At 43.0% G+C, this 21,333-nt stretch overlaps 1 protein-coding gene across 3 annotated transcripts in view; it reads right to left on the bottom strand.

Annotated features, from left to right (window-relative positions):
- Nucleotides 1-21,333, bottom strand: part of ap3b1a (adaptor related protein complex 3 subunit beta 1a) — a 358,394-nt gene that overhangs the window by 278,075 nt on the left and 58,986 nt on the right. For all 3 annotated transcript variants that reach the window (XR_005461652.1, XM_038805547.1, XM_038805548.1), the window contains exons 3-6: nucleotides 12,518-12,592; nucleotides 9,083-9,178; nucleotides 3,882-4,042; nucleotides 2,890-2,956 (exon numbers count right to left, since the gene is read on the bottom strand). Coding sequence is in view for 2 of the 3 variants with exons in the window: in XM_038805547.1 (XP_038661475.1) it covers nucleotides 2,890-2,956; nucleotides 3,882-4,042; nucleotides 9,083-9,178; nucleotides 12,518-12,592 (399 nt within the window). In the remaining variant the exon portion in view is untranslated. The remainder of the gene's footprint in view (nucleotides 1-2,889; nucleotides 2,957-3,881; nucleotides 4,043-9,082; nucleotides 9,179-12,517; nucleotides 12,593-21,333) is intronic.

The raw sequence follows: 21,333 nt of genomic DNA on the forward strand, positions 1-21,333 counted from the left end.
GTCATGGAGAAAGCAACAGGGAACTATATGCTCCCCACAAAAGGCGCAAGGCTTGCACTTTTCCCTTTGGTCTGCAAAGAACAAGTCCTTATATACGAATGTATATAGATAATTGTGGATTTTGCACCCATGTTCAAAAAGGGGTGCAAAGCTAAAGCTGGCAACTGCTGACCAGTCAGTTTGACTTCAATCATTGGAAAACTACAGGTTACTATGGTTCAGTACAAAATCCAAGTGTCATTTAGACAAGTGTAGGATAATTAAGGAAAGCCAGCATGTATTAATTCAGAGAAAATCATATTGAACTAATTTGTTTTTTGAGGTGGTAACGGAGAAGGCTGATAATGAGGAATTGAACAAATGAATGTGATATAAAATAGGATTGTTAGTTAAAATAGTATAGATAATAGGGCCGGTCCGATGGTAGTGAGCTCACAGACAAAGGACAAAGGAATTCAGCAAAGCCTGGCTAGAAAGGGGGAGGGTAGCCTCGTGCAGAGGATGGCAAAAAGGATGCTGGGTAACAAGATGCCCAGGATTGAGAAATGTGAAGTGAGCCAATCAGGATATATGGCCAGGTCAGAAGGTGTATAGAATGACCAATGGGAAGCTTGTATGCAAATCTTGATGTGATTCAATCAATATGTGCTGTGATTTCTTTCTTTGTTCTCTCCCTCACTAACGTTTGGGAGCTCTAGAAGACAGCTGCGTGTTCTAAGGTCCCACGAGTGAGTCAGCCTTGCAAGCTGGTGGAAATAAAACAATAATTGATACCTGCAGATCCATCTCAGATTTTATTGAGCCCAGACTGGTGAAAAGGATCAGGGATTGTCATTAAGGGCACACTGTTGATGTGGTATATTTAGATTTCTAATAGGCATTTGATAAAGTGCTACACAACAGAGAGAGAGAGAGAGAGAGAGAGAGAGAGAGAGAGAGGAATACAGCACAGAACAGGCCCTTCGGCCCACGATGTTGTGCCAAACTTTTATCCTAGGTTAATCATAGAATTTTGGACACTAAGGGCAATTTATCATGGCCAATCCACCCAACCTGCACATCTTTGGACTGTGGGAGGAAACCGGAGCACCCGGAGGAAACCCACGCACACACGGGAAGGATGTGCAGTGACCCAAGCCGGAATCGAACCTGGGACCTGGAGCTGTTAAGCATTTGTGCTATCCACAATGCTACCATGTTGCTCTGTGAAACATCCCATCTTTTAAAACTTTCGATTTTAGATGAACAAAATCAGACTTTTCAATTGCTTCAGAGCATTCTATTGAAAGTGATCAATTAAATTGACAACTAACCGGATCGAACTTGGGACCCTGGAGCTGTGAAGTAATTGTGCTATCCACAATGCTACCGTGCGGCCCTTAAGAAGAAACCAATCTACACTCCATTATTCTATCCTAATCCATGTACCTATCCAATAGCCGCTTGAAGGTCCCTAACGTTTCCGACTCAACTTGTAGACAAATTCTAGATCATGGGATAAAAGAAGAATTAGGCACTTGGATAAGAAATTGTTTGAGTTACAGGAAACAGTAGTGATAAATAGTTGTTTTTCAGATTGGAGGAAGGTTGTGCAGTAGTGTTCCCAAGGAGTCATTATTAGGACCCTTGCTCTTCCTGATATATATTGATGACCTAGACTGGCGTTTAGGGCATGATTTCAAAACTCGCAAATGATACGAAGATGAGAAATATTGTCAACAATGATTAAGATAGTCTTGAATATCAAAAGGACATAGATGTTGGCTGATTGAACAGGCAAGTGGCAGATGATGTTCAATGCAAGAAATGCGAGGTGATTTATTTTGGAAGGAAATGGAGACAGCAGTAAATAAAGGGAAACTCTCAAAGAGGTGCAGGAGCAGAGGGACCTCCCAATATATGTATATATGTTATTGAAAGCGGCAGGGTATGTTGAAAGAGTATTTAATGAAGCATATAGTAACTTTGACTTTTTTAATAAGGGCATTGAGTACAAGAGCAAGAAATTAATGTTGAACTTGTATAAGGCACTAGTTATGCCTCATCTGGAGTTCTGTGTTCACTTTTGGGCACCATATTTGAGGAAGGATTTGAAGGCAGAGAAAGTACAGAGCAGATTCACAAGAATATCTCCAGGGATAAAGAACTGCAGCTATGAGGACAGATTGAAGAGGTTGGCACTGTTTTCCTTAGAGAAACAAAAGCAGAAAGGAGACTTGACAGGAGTATTCAAAGTCCTGAGGGGGATAAACAGGATAAATAGTGAAAAACCTCTTCCACTCAATGAACATCAAGAACGAGAAGACAAATTCAAAATCATTGGCAAAAGGAGTAAAAGTGATGTGAGGAAATATTTTTTCACCCAGAGAGTGGTTGAAGTTTGGAGCAAATTTCCCAAGAGGGTGGTCGAGGCAGGGTAAATCGAGGCATTCAAAATGGAATTGGATTCCTATCTGAAAAGAATGTGCAAAGTTACGGCATATGGGAGGGGAGTGGGACCAGGTAGAATGCTCTTTGAGAGCCAGTGCAAACGCAATGGGCTGAATGGCCGCCTCCTTCACTGTGTAAAAAAAAAATGTTGCTACAGTCCGAGGGAATCATAGGCTGCTCTCCCCTTTGAGAGCTGACTAGTGGTGATTTAACCTGAAGATCCCCGCACCTCAGGCGAGGGCCAAGGTTGGGAAATCCCGGTGCAGGATTTGAACCCGTGCGGTTGGTGTAGTTCTACATCAATGAATCAGCTGCCCAGCCAATGGAGCTAACCAGCCCCGACTTCACTGCATCTACCTTCAAAATAATCTGTCATGAATAGCACAGACGCCTGGCAGAAATACTCATCAACATCTTATAAACTTGAAAGAATTTGATAATGTGAGCTGCATGACTCACCGTACTTTTATCTTTCAGTAGTTTTTCTATGATCTCTACTAATGGTTCTTTCTGCTCTGCATCTAGACTGTGGGTAAGAACAAAAAAATAGAACTGAGATGATAAATTCCTGATTTTCAAGTTTTAATTAACATGGTGAACTGGAGCATTAAATTGGAGACAATGCATGACATTTTATTTTTACTTTTTCCTGGGATGAGAGCATCATCAATAGGGAGAGTACCATCTTTTCTGAATTACAAGTAGTTCAAGTAGTGCAAGTACATTCAGAGTGCTATTTGGGAGGAAATCCCAGGATTTTGAACCAGAGACAGCAAAGAAACAGTAATATCATTCCAATTCAGTGAGACACGAGGCTCAGAGGGCGAGTGGAGTTCTCAAGCGTCTGGTGCCCTAGTCTTTCCAGGTAGTAGAGATCACAGGTTTAGAAGGCGCTGTTAAAGGGGGCATGGCACATTGCTGCAGTGCATTTTCTAGGTGGTGGGGAGGTGGGGTGTGGCAGTGGTGGGGAGGTGGGTGAACATTTAAGGTTGTGGTTGGGTTGTCGTTCAAGCAGGCTCCTTTGTCCTGGATGACGTCGATCTTCTTGAATATTTTGGAAGCTGCACTCATCAAGGAAAAGTGACGAGTACTCCATCACTTGTGCCTTGTAGATGAGGACATATTTGGACGTCAGGAGTTGAGCTACTCAGCACGGAATACCCAGCCTCTAACCTACTCTTGTGTCATGTGGTTGGTCCAGTTAAGTTTCAACTGAGGAACGTTGATGGTAGAAGGTTCACCAAAAAATACTTGGGTTTTATACAAATCTTTTAATGACCACTGGATATCTCAAAGTATTTTACAATCAATGAAGTACATTTAAAGTAATGCAAGAAACAAAGCAACCAACTTGTGCATATTCCATCACTCAAAGGCTCCAAAGAATGTTGGGATTACTGATAACAACAATCTGAATGTTAGAAACTGAAATCTCACCAAAATCTACCCACCTGTAAAGTTTCTGAATGGCATGTGCAGCAGTTTTCCGGACATACGGAGACAGATCACTGGCAGCTTCCTTAATAGACAGCATCATTATTGGAACAATGATTGATACTCTAATACTGGACAGAACTCGTAAAGCACTTGCCCGAATCAACTGATTAGGATCCTAGAATGAACAAGAGCAAATAAGAAGCCAAATTACTCACAGCCTTTTTCCCTCCTCCCAACCACATGACATTTTTCCAAAGGCTCATCTTGGGCTACAGTAATCCTTCAGAATTTAGTCCAAGTAAGCATTCTTTGTATGTGTCAGTTTAGGAGAGCCAGCAGACAATCTTACGGTAGTTGAGTTCAGTCGTGTTGGCACTACGTGTACACATGCATACACAAAAGGGTCAATGGATTATAATCATGGGCAAATAAATTTTCATGAAGCTAGCCCCGGAAAAGGGGTGGCGACTGCAGCATTCCCATTCATACTCGGCTGAAATGCCAAGCAGATAAAGAACTGGAAGCTGTGTCTTCATTTCTCACTACCACTAAGTGCATATGTAGAAGAAGTTGAAGATTTTTTTAAACTCAAAAGAAAATTCCAAGAATTGTTCAGCGTTGAAAAATATGCATAATTCTGCCAGCTACAGTAAAGTGCTCTCTTGGAATCTCCTCCTGCAAAGGGGAAGCAGTGGCGCAGTTAGGGGCTGGTTTAGCACAGGGCTAAATCACTGGCTTTGAAAGCAGACTAAGGCAGGCCAGCAGTACGGTTCAATTCCTGTTCCAGCCTCTGCGAACAGGCGCCGGAATGTGGCGACTAGGAGCTTTTCACAGTAACTTCATTTGAAGCCTACTTGTGACAATAAGCGATTTTCATTTCATTTCATTTCAGTTGTATTGTCCCTGGCTGTATACCAGAAATCCATGAAATTTGAATTCAATAAAAACCTGGAATTAAAAAAATTTCATATAGTGTTGCAAAATTATTGCCACAAAAATCCATCGGGTTCACTTAAGTCCTTGAGGGAAGGGAGTCTGCCAGCCTTATCTGGTCTGGCCTACATATGACTGCAGCTCCATAGATATCTGGCCAACTCCCCTCTGAAAGTTTATGGACCAATAGGGATGCACAATAAATGCTGGCCCAGCCGGCAACAGCCACATCCTATGAATGAATATTTTAAAAATTCAAAGACAAATGCTTCAAATTGCTAATGCAGTTAATTGCTATGTTTCCTTAACTTTGATGCAGGAATGCATCATTACCATAGTTTTACTTTGAAATACTGGCCTTAGCTTAAATAAAAAGTTTTAAAATTTCATAGCAGTTAGCCAATGCATGATATTTAAAACCATGGTTTTTTTTAAAAACAGCAAATTGCTAAGAAATATGTTCAAACTATAACATATCTACAGTACATCGTAACATTGCCCAGCACTGCAAACAGAGAAGGAACATTATAGGTACTACTCTCAGTGCAGAATGGCAGACAGGCAACAAGGGGCAGCACGGTAGCATGGTGGTTAGCATAAATGCTTCACAGCTCCAGGGTCCCAGGTTCGATTCCCGGCTGGGTCACTGTCTGTGCGGAGTCTGCACGTCCTCCCCGTGTGTGCGTGGGTTTCCTCCGGGTGCTCCGGTTTCCTTCCACAGTCCAAAGATGTGCGGGTTAGGTGGATTGGCCATGCTAAATTGCCCGTAGTGTCCTAAAAAGTAAGGTTAAGGGGGGGTTGTTGGGTTACGGGTATAGGGTGGATACGTGGGTTTGAGTAGGGTGATCATTGCTCGGCACAACATCGAGGGCCGAAGGGCCTGTTCTGTGCTGTACTGTTCTATGTTCTATGTTCTAAGATAATTTTAATTAAGTTTGGATTTATTAAAGGTCACCCCTGAAGGTTCATGAATAATGACAGAGCGCTCAGAAAGGAGTGCCATTCAGTCCCTGTCTTCTGGGTATCAACTTCAGATAAGAGATGGACTCCTGCACATTTATTTTGTTCATATTGGGGCTTCTAAGCAGGACTTCCCAATACTGACAGTCAACTACACGAAGGTGAAGTCATCCCAGAGAGGTTAGTGGGAAATGAATGCTCAAGTGGAAAGGAGGGCATACCCGAAGATCCGTGTGGGAGCGAAAAACGTTGTCCCATGTTTAGAACTGTATGTGTGTGCTGACATTTGTTTTCAATAGGGATGTATAAAATTCAGATAGTCACCTTGACAGTTCCACAGAGATTATCATAGAACATAGAACGATACAGCGCAGTACAGGCCCTTCGGCCCTCGATGTTGCACCGACATGGAAAAAAAAAACTAAAGGCCATCTAACCTACACTATGCCCTTATCATCCATATGCTTATCCAATAAATTTTTAAATGCCCTCAATGTTGGCGAGTTCACTACTGTTGCAGGTAGGGCATTCCACGGCCTCACCACTCTTTGCGTAAAAAACCCACCTCTGACCTCTGTCCTATATCTATTACCCTTCAATTTAAGGCTATGTCCCCTCGTGCTAGCCACCTCCATCCGCGGGAGAAGGCTCTCGCTGTCCACCCTATCTAACCCTCTGATCATTTTGTATGCCTCTATTAAGTCACCTCTTAACCTTCTTCTCTCTAACGAAAACAACCTCAAGCCCATCAGCCTTTCCTCATAAGATTTTCCCTCCATACCAGGCAACATCCTGGTAAATCTCCTCTGCACCCGTTCCAAAGCTTCCACGTCCTTCCTATAATGAGGCGACCAGAACTGTACGCAATACTCCAAATGCGGCCGTACCAGAGTTTGGTACAGCTGCATCATGACCTCATGGCTCCGGAACTCAATCCCTCTACCAATAAAGGCCAACACACCATAGGCCTTCTTCACAACCCTATCAACCTGGGTGGCAACTTTCAGGGATCTATGTACATGGACACCGAGATCCCTCTGCTCATCCACACTACCAAGAATTTTACCATTAGCCAAATATTCCGCATTCCTGTTATTCTTTCCAAAGTGAATCACCTCACACTTCTCCACATTAAACTCCATTTGCCACCTCTCAGCCCAGCTCTGCAGCTTATCTATGTCCCTCTGTAACCTGCAACATCCTTCCGCACTGTCTACAACTCCACCGACTTTAGTGTCGTCTGCAAATTTACTCACCCATCCTTCTGCGCCCTCCTCTAGGTCATTTATAAAAATGACAAACAGCAACGGCCCCAGAACAGATCCTTGTGGTACGCCACTCGTAACTGAACTCCATTCTGAACATTTCCCATCAACTACCACTCTCTGTCTTCTTTCAACTAGCCAATTTCTGATCCACATCTCTAAATCACCCTCAATCCCCAGCCTCCGTATTTTCTGCAATAGCCGACCGTGGGGAACCTTATCAAACGCTTTACTGAAATCCATATACACCACATCAACTGCTCTACCCTCGTCTACCTGTTCAGTCACCTTCTCAAAGAACTCGATAAGGTTTGTGAGGCATGACCTACCCTTCACAAAACCATGCTGACTATCCCTAATCATATTATTCCTATCTAGATGATTATAAATCGTATCTTTTATAATCCTCTCCAAGACTTTACCCACCACAGACGTTAGGCTCACCGGCCTATAGTTACCGGGGTTATCTCTACTCCCCTTCTTGAACAAAGGGACCACATTTGCTATCCTCCAGTCCTCTGGCACTATTCCTGTAGCCAATGATGACCTAAAAATCAAAGCCAAAGGCTCAGCAATCTCTTCCCTGGCTTTGCTGCACTGCCATAAGTAGAAGTTGTTTGCTAGAATGTGACAGGTAGGTGTCCTTTGGTGGAGCATTATTTAGGAGAAAATGAATATCGAGTGGGAATATACCTTAGTTAGACCACACTTGGAGTACCGTGTTCAATTCTGGTCGCCACACTACCAGAAGGATGTGAAGGCTTTAGAGAGGGTGCAGAAGAGATTTACCAGGATGTTGCCTGGTATGGAGGGCATTAGCTATGAGGAGCGGTTGAATAAACTCGGTTTGTTCTCACTGGAACAACGGAGGTTGAGGGGCAACCTGATAGAGGTTTACAAAATTATGGGGGGGCATAGACAGAGTGGATAGTCAGAGGCTTTTCCCCAGGGTAGAGGGGTCAATTACTAGGGGGCATAGGTTTAAGGTGCGAGGGGCAAGGTTTAGAGGAGATGTACGAGGCAAGTTTTTTTTACACAGAGGGTAGTGGGTGCCTGGAACTCGCTGCCGGAGGAGGTGGTGGAAGCAGGGACGATAGTGACATTTAAGGGGCATCTTGACAAATACATGAATAGGATGGGAATAGAGGGATATGGACCCAGGAAGTGTAGAAGATTTTAGTTTAGACGGGCAGCATGGTCGGCACGGGCGTGGAGGGCCGAAGGGCCTGTTCCTGTGCTGTACTTTTCTTTGTCCTTTGTTCTTTGATTTTGAGTATTATTGAAAAACAAAGTAGAAATTAACAGAGTCAAAGAATAAAAAGCATTACCAAAGCAAAAGAGCTGTTCAAAATCACAATAAACCAAGAAGCTTGAACATTGCAGGTAAAAAAAAGGTTGGCGAAGCTTTTTGGTCTTGCGTGCATCCAGATAGTCGCAAGAATGCCAAATTTCAAAGGAGAACAACAATTTATACTGCATGAGTAAAGGGGTGCTGATTGGTTGGCAAGTTGGGCGATTGTTCACGACGCTGCCATAGCAAATGCACCAGGGACCTATTGTTCCCCCCATGCATTTGTGTATTTAAAAAAGGTACAATCGCTGGACATATTCCTTTCACCTGCAGACCGATATCCTTAAATTGGTTGTCCCCAGTCAGGTTCTCAATGTAGCTCACTTACACTTGCTGGAAATGACAGATGCTCATATGCTAAATCAGTTTCCTCTACAGGCAAAAGAAAATGTCCAGATATCGTATCTTTTTTTGCACAATCAGAGAAGGCATGGAGGACAATGGTTCCCTGGTACATTCGCAATGGCAACATCTCAACAAATCACAGCCGACACCTACCAATCAGCACCACTTTCTCATGCAGCATAAGTTTTGTACCCTTTTGAAACTTGGCATTCTTGCATAGGTCCTGGTGAGTAAAGCTTTGACAGCATCATTTTTCAGCAAAACTAAGAAGCATCAGATTCATAATTCAAATAACTTAGATACCTTCAATTGCCGTAAGTATTTCATGAGCATTGCTCCCAACTCTTTTGCCAACACTAACCTTCAGTGCACGCTGGAATGTACTAATTGATAACAAGGCCAAATCTTGCTGCTCTTCTGCATAACGTACAAGGTAAACATACACCAATTTCTTCAACTGTAAAGAGGAAGCAAAGCAGCCAAAAAAAATGTACAGTTAGTGAATCAGCTGAGAGGCATTCATGATGTACCCATTATGGTGAGAAGTACTGGTATGGTTTTGCAGCCTGCAGTACTATGAACAGTACTGGTCATCTTATTTAAGGAAAGATGGAAATACGTTGGAAGTAGTTCAGAGAAGTTTTACCAGACTAATAACTGGAATGGGTGTGTTGTCTAATAAGGAACAGTTAGACAGGCTAGGCTTGTATCTGCTGGAGTTTAGAAGAGTAAGATTGAAACATACAAGACCCTGAGGTGTCCTGACAGGATGGATGTGGAAAGGAAGTTTCCTCTTGTGGGAGAATCTAGAACTAGGGTTCACTTGAAAAATAAGGGGTCACCCATTTAAAATGGGGATTAGACAAACATTTCTCTGGGGGGCTGCGAGTCTTTGAAACTCTTCCTGAAAAGGTGGTGGAAGCAGGGTCTTTGAATATTTTCAAGGCAGAGGTGGATAGACTTTTGGTGAGCAAGGGGATGATAGGTCATTGGGGTAGGCAGGATGTAGATTTGAGGTTACCATTAGATCAGCCATGATCTTATTAAATGGTGGAGAAAGTTCGAAGGGTTGAATGGCCTACTCCTGCTCCTTTTCATTTTTCATATTATGGATGGAGGTTTGGTTGCAGGATATATTTTTGACAACAAGAAAAAGTTGGCAATGGGAATCAGACAGCTTTTGCAAATGCCAATCTGGAACTTTAAGCATTCACTAATGGCATTCCCATTAACAAAACCTTGAAAATAAGTCTTCATGTTCCCCGCATGCCCTACTCACTTCTTCTACTGAAAGCCAAAGTCCAAGTGGAGAGAATCTATTCCTCAATTCCTGAAGTTGTCACTTCCAAAGCCAGAGATATTGGAACAGACAAAGGCCAAATGCTGGGAGGTGGGAAGGCCCGATATCAGGTCATGATGCTCAACACTTCTGCAATAGTCAACCATCCTCCTCCAATGTCTCTCCCTCATTGCCCAGCTGAATGGGATTTCTCCAGCATGGTTCCACTCTGACCTACCAAATCACAGCCAAAGTGTCTCCAGTTTCCCAAGGATCTAACCGTTGCCTGTTGGCAACATCTCCAAAGACAAGGGCTCAGCTCTAATCTCCACACTGTCAGATTCTTTTTCAATACCCAGTCTTCGATGAAAAAAAATGCCTCACTTGGGTTTTGCTTCCTGTCACTTCCAGCAACCTCACATGCACACCCTTCTCATCGATTCCACCTCCTCAAGTTCAGTCAAACTATTTACTTTCCTGCCTTCCTTGCTTCATAAACTTCAATTTATCTGGAACACCTGTCCGAAACAAGTCTGCTCGCTTGTCACCCAACCTTGTTGAAACGTATTGGCTTCCGATTCCCCAATGCTTCCAATTAAAAGTAATCATATTCAAATACCATGATGTCCTTGCCTCTTAAATTCCCAAGCTCATTCCTCCCGAGGCCTGCAATGCTACCGCCATCCCTAACCCAAAAGAACTCTGCTCCTCCAACTCTGGCCTCATTTACGCAGCCCTTTCGTGAGCCGCCTTTTCGAATGCCCTCTTTGATTTGATTTGTCACGTAAGTGGTAAGTGAAAAGTATTGTTCTGCATTCAGTCCAAACAGATCGTTTCATACATGAAAAACATCGAATATACATAAATACATAATGTAAATACATAATCACAGGCAATGGTTGAGCATACGGAGTGCAGTACTACTCAGTAGAGAACATGTATTAACAATCAGTTCAGTCCATAAGAGGGTCATTTAGGAGTCTGGTAACAGCAGGGAAGAAGCTGTTTTTGAATCTGTTAGTGTGTGTTCTCAGACTTCTGTATCTCCTGCCCGATGGAAGAAGTTGGAAGACAGAATAACCCGGCTGGGAGGGGTCTTGATTATGCTGCCCACTTTCCCAAGGCAGCGGGAGGTGTGGACAGAGTCAATGGATGGGACGCGGGTTCGTGTGATGGACTGGGCTGTGTTCACGACTCTCTGTAGTTTCTTACGGTCTTGGGCCGAGCAGTTGCCAAACCAGGCTGCGATACAGCCAGATAGGATGCTCTCTTTGGTGCAACTGTAAAAGTTGGTAAGAGACAATGTGGATATGCCGAATTTCATTAATTTCCTGAGAAAGTATAAGCACTGTTGTGCTTTATTGGTCATAGAGTCGACGTCCAACTCTCCTTCAATGGTTCCTCCTCTCTGATCTCTCTTTACAACCCTGCTCCTTCACCCAGCTTTTGGTTAGCACTTCAAATATCTCCTCCTTTGGCTTGATGCCCATTTTTTGCCTTTACAGCTTTGATGTTTTTCTATGTTAACACTGCTTTATAATTGCAAGTTTTCTTAACAGATACAATTTTATCACGAACCCCTTCAAAGGACCATTCACAAATCCCCACCTGAAGAGACCAAATATAGCTGAAAATATATTTGTTTATAAATCCAATTACAGATTACATGAGATTTACGCTAAAATTGGACAAGAAGCTTACAAAAATTAGCATCAGGAATTGTTTAAAGTTCTTAAAATGTTACTTTGCACAGTTACTAATATCAAATCAATGAAAGTTGCGTAACAGCAGATTTGCTCTTGCCCAGATTTAGATTAAATAAAATCAATGCTAGCCACAAGAAATACATACGTAATCTGATTGCAGATCTGCAGTAAAAAGCCTTCTTTCCCAAAAAAAAACAGTGTGTGACCAGAAACAGGGGCATTCAGGACAACGTGACTCTGCTTCAAGACTAAGTGTTATTTCTCTCTGTGCTACCATGCTTCCTGATGTGATGCTAATCATAACACTACCCTGTCCAGCTTTAAGAAAACAGGCAGACCTTTCGAACCAAGAAATTTAATTAATCCATCAATTCGAGTGCAGCAAACTCCGTGACATACTGGTCAAATCTTCGATTTTTAAAAAAACTATATAATGGTGATTCATTAATGTGTTATTTTTGTATCACCTATTCTATGAAAACGCTCATGCTATGACCCAATCTCACATACTCAAAACAAGATTTACATAATTCATAGATTGCAGAAAATCAAATTTTGATTACACAAAATGAGAACTTTATTGCTAACCAAAATGGGGATGGAAAATCACTCTCAGATGGTAAGCATCATTTAAATAAAGCATATGGCCCAGCTCTGATAATAATGTGGAACTATTTGAAATAAAAGTTGTCTCCTTTGGATTAAAGGTACATGGCTTGGCATTACATTCATTGATGGGTGCATTAAGTGTACAATATATTCACAATATCACAAGGAAAAACAGCTACACTGCACAGCAAATGGAACATACCTCAATGTTTTTGCTGGCCACATTCTTCACGACAGCAGGAAATAACTCTGAAGCATTTTTTCCTTTAGCAATCATCTGTAACATGAATTATAGTCTCCATTACAGTCAGATTGGTGAGCAGATATTTTTCTATGTTAATTATGCAATGTCTAAAGCCACGATAATCCATTTAAATTTGTCAGCGGGTTTTGTTACCATTATTACAAAAACTTGTGAACTCTGGATAACAACATGCGGCATGGAAGATTCTTGACAATTTGAAAGGAGATGGGAGGACAGTAATGCTCAATTCATAGTGATGTGGTTAAATTATATAGTTCAAGATTAAATGCTGCAACTTGTTTTGCCTTAAATGGAAGGCTTACAGCCTCCATCCACTTGCAGAATCCACTTGCCCCATGTCTTGCAGAATTGGCAGACTCACCAGCAGCCTTATGTGGACACCACAAGATAGAAATTCAACATCAATTATTTTTATGGATCCCAGTCGCCAGATCAATGACATCAAGAAGAAGCCAACAAATAGCACATAAAATAAATTGAGAATGACCAATAAAAAATGTTTGTTTTACTGAATCAAGCTGATGTTTTATACACTTGCCTGGTCTTGGAGAGACCAAGTCCATTCTGGGTTCAGGCACCACATAAGCCTTTTTCACAACAAAAATGGGGAGCATCTCAACTCTACCGTATCAAGGAGCTTATAGATTTTTCAACATCTTTTCAAAGAGTGACCATAATAACAGAAGCATTCAAGATCCTTCCTTTCCCTTATCCCAGTTTCCAACTTTCCCCAACTCTAACCCAAAGCCCTCATCTCTGTGGTCACCTGTTCCTCCTCAACCTCTGGGCTCCCAAGCTTACTTTATCCAAAACATACCTCTGGCTCAAACACTTGCGTTCCCACTAAACTCCTGACCACAACTACTCTCCTGTCCTCGGTGGTAGTCACCACTTCTGAACTAAATACAGTGTTTCCTCCCAGATCCTTCAGCAGGTCATCATTTCACAGTTGTGTGTGAAGCTGTCCACTCTGCTTGAGTGAACCATTTCTCTCTCCCGCCCTCCCCCCAACTCCAGTCTCCATCTTTAGCACAGCGCTGAAACAATCTTTTTTTTTTAAATAATTTTTATAGAAAAATTTTGAATTTATACAACACCATCAAACCATACTAAATAAGGCTGCCAGCGTTCATAGAACCCGTGTATTGATCCTCTCAGGGCAAATTTGACCCTTTCCAACTTTATAAATCCCGCCATGTCATTGACCCAGGTCTCCACACTTGGGGGCCTCGCATCCTTCCACTGCAGCAAGATCCTCCGCCGGGCTACTAGGGACGCAAAGGCCAGGACACCGGCCTCTTTCGCCTCCTGCACTCCCGGCTCCACCACAACTCCGAAAATCGAGAGTCTCCACCCTGGTTTGACCCTGGATCCAACCACCCTCGACACCGTCCCCGCCACCCCCTTCCAGAATTCTTCCAGTGCTGGGCATGCCCAGAACATATGGGCATGATTCGCTGGACTCCCCGAACATCTGGCGCACCTGTCCTCGCCCCCAAAGAACCTACTCATCCTAGTCCCAGACATATGGGCCCGGTGCAGCACCTTAAAGTGGATGAGACTAAGCCTCGCACATGAAGAGGAAGAGTTGACTCTCTCCAAGGCATCCGCCCAAGTCCCGTCCTCTATCTGCTCCCCAAGTTCCCCCTCCCATTTAGCCTTCAACTCCTCCACTGATGACTCCTCCACCTCCTGCATTACCTTATAGATGTCAGACACCTTCCCCTCTCCAACCCACACCCCCGAAAGTACTCTGTCCATCACTCCCCGCGAGGGCAGCAAAGGGAATCCCTCTACCTGTCGCCTAGCAAACGCCTTTACCTGCAAGTATCTGAACATGTTCCCTTGGGGAAGCCCAAATTTATCTTCCAGTTCCCCCAGGCCCACAAACCTCCCGCCAATAAACAGGTCCCTCAATTTACTGATGCCCACCCTTTGCCACCCCCTAAATCCCCCATCCTTGTTCCCCGGGATGAACCGAGGATTGCCACCCAATGGAGCATCCATCGAGCCCCCTGTTTCCCCCCATGCCGTCTCCACTGGCCCCAGATTCTTGGGGTCGCCGCCACCACCGGGCTTGTGGTATACCTCTTAGGTGAAAGCGGCAACGGCGCCGTAACCAAAGCACCCAGGATCGTACCTCTGCAAGACGTCCTCTCCATTCTTTTCCACGCCGCCCCTCCCCCCTCCATCACCCATTTACGCACCATTGACACATTGGCCGCCCAATAGTACCCCAAAAGGTTGGGCAGCGCCAGCCCGCCTCTATCCCTCCCTCGCTCCAGGAAAACCCTCTTCACTCTCGGAGTCCCATGTGCCCACACAAAGCTCAAGATACTGCTAGTCACTCTCCTAAAGGAGGCCCTGGGGATAAAGATGGGCAGGCACTGAAAGAGGAACAAGAATTTCGGAAGCACCGTCATTTTGACGGACTGCACCCTCCCCGCCAACGACAACGGCAGCATGTCCCACCTCTTGAACTCCTCCTCCATCTGATCTACAAGTCTGGTAAAATTATGTTTGTAAAGAGTCCCCCAGTCACTGGCCACCTGCACCCCCAGGTACCTAAAACCCTCCCCTGCCCGCCTAAGCGGGAGCCTACCAATTCCTTCCTCCTGGTCTCCAGGGTGCACCACAAACACCTCACTCTTGCCTAAATTTAGTTTATAACCTGAAAAGGTCCCAAACTCAGCTAGCAGCTCCATCACCCCCGGCATCCCTCCCACCGGGTCCGCCACATACAGTAACAGGTCATCGGCATACAACGACACCCTATGTTCCTCCCCACCTCGCACCAAACCTCTCCACCTCTCTAAATCCCTCAACGCCATCGCCAGCGGCTCGATTGCCAATGCAAACAACAAGGGGGACAGGGGACAACCCTGCCTGGTCCCTCGGTAAAGCCGGAAGTACTCCGACCTCCTCCCATTCGTGGCCACGCACACCATCGGGGCCTCATATAGCAGCCTCACCCATCTAATAAACCCTTCACCAAATCCAAACCTCCGCTGAAACAATCTTATCCAATGTTACTAGTGACTTCTCCTGTCATATGGTTCTGTTCCAAACTATTCAAATATAACCTTCCATTTCCAGCAGTGTTCTCTGGAGTTCCCCTACAAGGTCATTGTCACAGCTACCCAAGAAGTGAGGAGTCATAATCCTCCAGTTCAACTGTGGGAAATCATTGCCTTTATATGGCACCATCCTGCACAACTCCATTCCCTCGCCCATTTCCTTCCCACTCCTCTTGAAGAGTGGGATTGACGCCCTCAAGAATTTAAACTAAGGTCAGACCAAACAAATCCTTGAGCATCCACCTCAACTTCTCATTAAGGAATTCTCCAGCAGTATCAATCTGCATCTAGGAGTTTCAAAAACTACATATGACTTGATAAACATTTTTACATTATCCAGTGTGGATTATTTTAGTATTATACTCCCCAAGATCGTAAAAGTATATGGAACCAAGACAGCTGGATGAAGGAAGTTAAGATACAGGCCACTTATGACCCCACCAAATAGCAGTAAAAGCACAAGGAGCTGAAAGGCCAACTCCTCTGCTGTAAATTTCCTATTTGGAATTCCACAAGCAACTGCGGGAATGAATTAACCCTCTTGTTGCCAATTATTTAAAATCAGGCATGCGCATTACCAATTGATTATTTATCATAGAATCATTGTTAGCAGCAATGAAACTTTAAATGTTGAATATACAATTAATTGAGAGATCGAGTTAATTTGCAAAATAAACAAGTTATAAAGACAGTTCAATTATGTTACAATGATTCAGGTTTGATTATAAATTTACAATTGAGATCAGTGTCTGAAATTGATATAAATTGCTACCATTAATTTAGGAGGAGCTTCCTGAACCGCTTACAAATTAACAGCGTCCAACAAGTCTATTGAACAGATTGAAGTCTCTACGTTTGTAGCTGGCAATGGTGCCTCAATCCTCTAAACTGGGGGTCGGGACAAAATTATTGCTTTGTGGGCATCTTGTAAATCCAGGGAGACAAAGTGATGAACTACCACATGTAAAGGTGGCATCCAATCATCCGCTCCTGGATAAATTTACCTCTTACACTGATGGCTGTATCTGAACTAGCAGGTTGAAATCACATCTTCTTTGAGCTCCTGATTTGTCTATCTAGGTGACACACTTTTACTTGACCGTGTCTTTCTGATGGATCCACACAATCTTAATTTCTGTGACCTTCCTCTGCAGAGTGGGGAGGCCCAATTTTAACACTGTGCAAGGTGATGGTTTTTTGATGGGTTGTCGCTGCTTTCCAGTTTTTACAAACACACTCTTAGAATTTACAGTGCTGAAGGAGGCCATTCGGCCCATCGAGTCTGCACCGACTCCTGGAAAGAGATGCATACTACAGTAAAGATGTATACTACTCTATACATTCAGCTACAAAGATTACCACAAGAACTATTAAAAGAACTAAACCAAGAATCAGGTCTGAGAAGTGAACATGGAAACTTTTGTTGCATAAACACTCTCATAACACCCATAGTTTGCATAGAAACCAGCTCATTTCTAATAATCAATCTAAGTAATATGCATTTTCAGTATGCTCCCAAGCACTTGACAACCAATTAATTGCTTTTCAATTGTAAATTATTTTTGTACACAAATGCAGCAGCCAATTAGGACACAGCAAGGTCCTACTGACAACAAATGAAATAAATGACTCAATAATGTTTTTGCGTGTGAAAGAATGTATGTTGGCTAGCAGATATGCTCTTCTTCAAAAAGTGCGATCGAGTTTTTTTAATATTCAACTGAACAGGCATTTTAACTTCTCACCTGGAAGACAGTGCCTCTTCCACAGCACCATTCCCTTTGAATTGCAATTTAGTGTCAGCCTGGGTTCAACTCTCAATGGCGTTTGAACTTGCAATCTCAGAAACATCTACATGTTTTGTTCCTCACCACCTTCTCAAAGGCAACTTGGGATGCCAATAAATGAGAGCCTATCCAGGGATATCCACATCACATAAAACAATTTTTAAAAATCTATCTATGTTATCCTCATCTCTGCTGGAACCAGTGCAAATATCAATCTGCCGTAAGTGTACAACTATTTGGTTTCACGTTTGTGGGAATTCAGATGCCAGGTGGACAGTTTGTCACACCATAATCGCACCCAACGAGTACTTCTGAATCAACAGCAAGAGGTTTAACAAAACCACCCAATAAATTAATTATACTTTGTCATCAATTGAGATTCAAACTACCCATTGATTTGTTGGGCATTGCCACAGTGAATGCTCCCACGATAGCTGAAAATGCATAGCTCAAGCTGGAGTAAGCTACATTAGATGCAGCAGAACCCCAACACTTTCATGCCAGAATCCAGATTTGATACAGACCATTACTTGAGCTGTTGCTAGTTTAGAAGCAGAGTTCAGACAAGTACATTAAGTCAGGGTGCAGGAAGGGAGTGATCCCGAAATATAATACTCAAAGGGGCTACTCCAGATGTGGTCTCATCAGTACCTTGTACAGTTGCAGCAAGACCTCCGACTGTAATACACTAACTCCCTTGAAGGGCCAATATTCATTAGCCTTCCTGATTAGCTGCTGCACCTGTGTACTAACTTTGAGTTGTGTGCACAGGTATCCCCAAGTCACTTTGTGTTGCAGCTTTCTGCAGTTTTCACCATTTAAATAGTACTCTTCTTTTGTTCTCCCTTCCAAAATGTACAACTTCACATTTTCCCACAAAGTATAACTTCACATTTTCCCACAAAGTAACTTCATTGCAGTGTTATGATGATATTCTATTTGCCAACTTTTTTGCCCACTTATTTAACCAGTCAATATGTCCTTGCAAACTGTTTGTATCCTTCTCGCAACATGATTTCTGCCGATTTTCTGCTGTCTGCAAATTTGGCTGCAGTACATTCGCTTCCTTCCTCCAAGTCATTTATATAAATTTTAAGCAGCTGTGGTCCAAGCGCTGATCCCATTAGTTACAGGTCTCCAACCTGAAAAAGAATCCCTTATCCCACTTGCTATTTCCAATCCATTAGTCAATTCTCTATCCATGCCAATATACTCCCTCCAACACCATGGGCTATCTTATGACTTAACCTTTTGTGACGTACCTTGTCGAACATGTCCAAATACAACACATCTACTGGTTCCCAGACATCCTCAAAAAACTCTTAACAGATTAGTCAAGACACAATTTCCCTTTCATGAAGGCACACTAACTTTGCTTGATTAGATTATGATTTTCCAAAGGTGTTGCTGTTAGTTCCTTAATAATTGATTCCAACATTTTTCCAACAATAGACGTTAGGGGAATTGGCCTCTCGTTACCCGTTACCCGCGTTGTGCCCAATCCCTTTATGAATAGGAGTATCACATCGGCAGTTTTCCAATTCTCCGTTACTTTTACAGAATCCAAGGACTTTTGGAAAATTACAACCAATGCATCCGCCATCTCTTCAGCTACTTCTTTGAGGGCCCCAGGATGCAACTCATTGAGGCTAGGGGACTTATCTGCCTTTAGCCCCATTAGTTTGACTAATACTACTCCTCTAGTGATGGCGATGGTATTAAACTGCTGCCCTGTATTCTTTAGCATTAATCAGATGTTCAAAGTACCTTTCACTGTGAAGACTTATGCAAAATATTTGTTCAACTCTTCTGCAATTTCCTTGTTCCCCAAAACCATCTCCCCAGATTTATTTTTCAAGGGGTTTACGTTAACTTTGTACCCGAGGGCATGTCAACAAGGCTGGATCAACTCAATTTCTGTCATGGACAGAAATTCAAATCCACAAGTGATATTTCAATGATTTAAAGAGGCTCTCGTTGTCAGTTGTTATATTCCATTCTAGTTTTCGCTCCTGGTTTATTTTCTCCCTCTTTAAGTCCTCCTTTGTTGGATTCTGAATTTATCCCAGTCTTCGGGGCTATCACTTATGCCTCCTTATATGCTTTTTCTTTCAACTGCATACTCCCCTTCACTCTCTTGGTTATCCATGGTTGATTTATCCCTCTCTTAGAATCTTTCCTCCTTACTGGGATATATTTTTGCTCAGAATCATGAGTTAGCTCTGTCACTGCTCGTTAGTCTTTCCTGTGTCTCCTGGTTGTAGTCTTCCCCACAAAAGGAAGTATCCTCCCAGTAACCATTCATCAAGTCCCCTCAGGATATTACATTTCAATCAGATCACTTCTGATTCTCCTGAACTCCAATGGGTATTGGCTCAACCTTTCTTCACAGGACAATCCCTTCATCCCAGGAATTAGCCTTCAACTGCTTCGAACACATTTGTATTATTATTCAAATAAGGAGACCAAAACTGCACGCAGTGCTCCAGATGTAATACTTTCCCACTTTTATATTTTATTCCATTTGCAAAAAAAACCCATTCTATTGGCCTTCCTAATTATTTGCTGTACTGCATAGTAACTCTGTGTAACAGGACCAGCAGATTCCTCTGTCACCATATCCTGCAGTCCCTCTCCATTTACATAGTTTACTGCTTTTCTATTCTTCCTGCCAAAGTGGACAAGTTCACATTTTCCCACATTGTACTCCATCTGCAATTTTTTTCCCACCCAGTAAACCGTCTATATCCCTTTGTAGATTCTAGACAACTTATTGTCCTACCTATCTTGATGTCACCAGCAAATTTAGCTACCATGCATTCGGTCTCTTTATCCAAGTCATTGATATAGATTGTAAATAGTTAGGCCCCAGCACTGATGCAGGTGGCACTCCACTTATCCCCATTCAGTGCTTTGCGCGAATTAACCAATCCTTTATCTACAGTAATATCTCACCTCCTTACACCATGAGCTCTTATTTGTGCAGTAACTTTTGATGTGGCACCTTTCAAATGACTTTTGGAAATCCAAGTACATCACATCAGTAGGCTTCCTCTTTATCCACCTTGCTTGTTACTTACTCAAAACACTAATAAATCAGTTAAACATGAATTCCCTTTCACAAAACCATGTTGACTCTGACTGATCCGATTATAATCCAAGTATTCTGCGATAACCTTAATAAATTCTAGCAATGTTAGATTAACTACCATACAGTTTCCTGCTCTCTGTCTCCCTCCTGCCTTTAATAGAGGTGTTACACTTGCTAGTTCCTAATCCTCTATAGCCCTTCCAGAATTGAAGGAATTGTGGAAGACTATAACCAATGCCTGCAGCATGGTAGCACAGTGGGTAGCACTGTTGCTTCACAGCTCCAGGATCCCAGGTTTGATTCCCAGCTTGGGTCACTGTCTGTGCGGAGTCTGCACGTTCTCCCTGCGTGGGGTTCCTCCGGGTGCTCCGATTTCCTCCCATAAGTCCCGAAAGACGTAATGTTAGGTAATTTGGACATTCTGAATTCTCCTTCTGTGTACCTGAACAGGTGCCAGAATGTGGCGACTAGGCGTTTTTCCGCAGTAACTTAATTGCAGTATTAATGCAAGCCTACCTGTGACAATAATAAAGATTATTATTATCTCTGCACCCACTTCTTTGAAGACCCCAGGGATGTAGGTCAACGGGTCCTGGGGACTTGTCAACCCATTCAGTCTAAACATTTTACCAGTACAATTTCCCTGGTAATGGTCCTGGTATTGGTTTTATTTTTACATTACGCCCTCCCTTTCACCACTTGATTTTGAAGTTTCTTTGGGAAGTTTTCGAAGTCTACGACAGTAAAGACAGACACAAAGTAACTGCCAGTGCTTCTGCCACTTCCTGGTCTTCATTA

Source organism: Scyliorhinus canicula, chromosome 8, assembly GCF_902713615.1.
Source record: "Scyliorhinus canicula chromosome 8, sScyCan1.1, whole genome shotgun sequence".
In the NCBI taxonomy this organism is placed as follows: domain Eukaryota; kingdom Metazoa; phylum Chordata; class Chondrichthyes; order Carcharhiniformes; family Scyliorhinidae; genus Scyliorhinus; species Scyliorhinus canicula.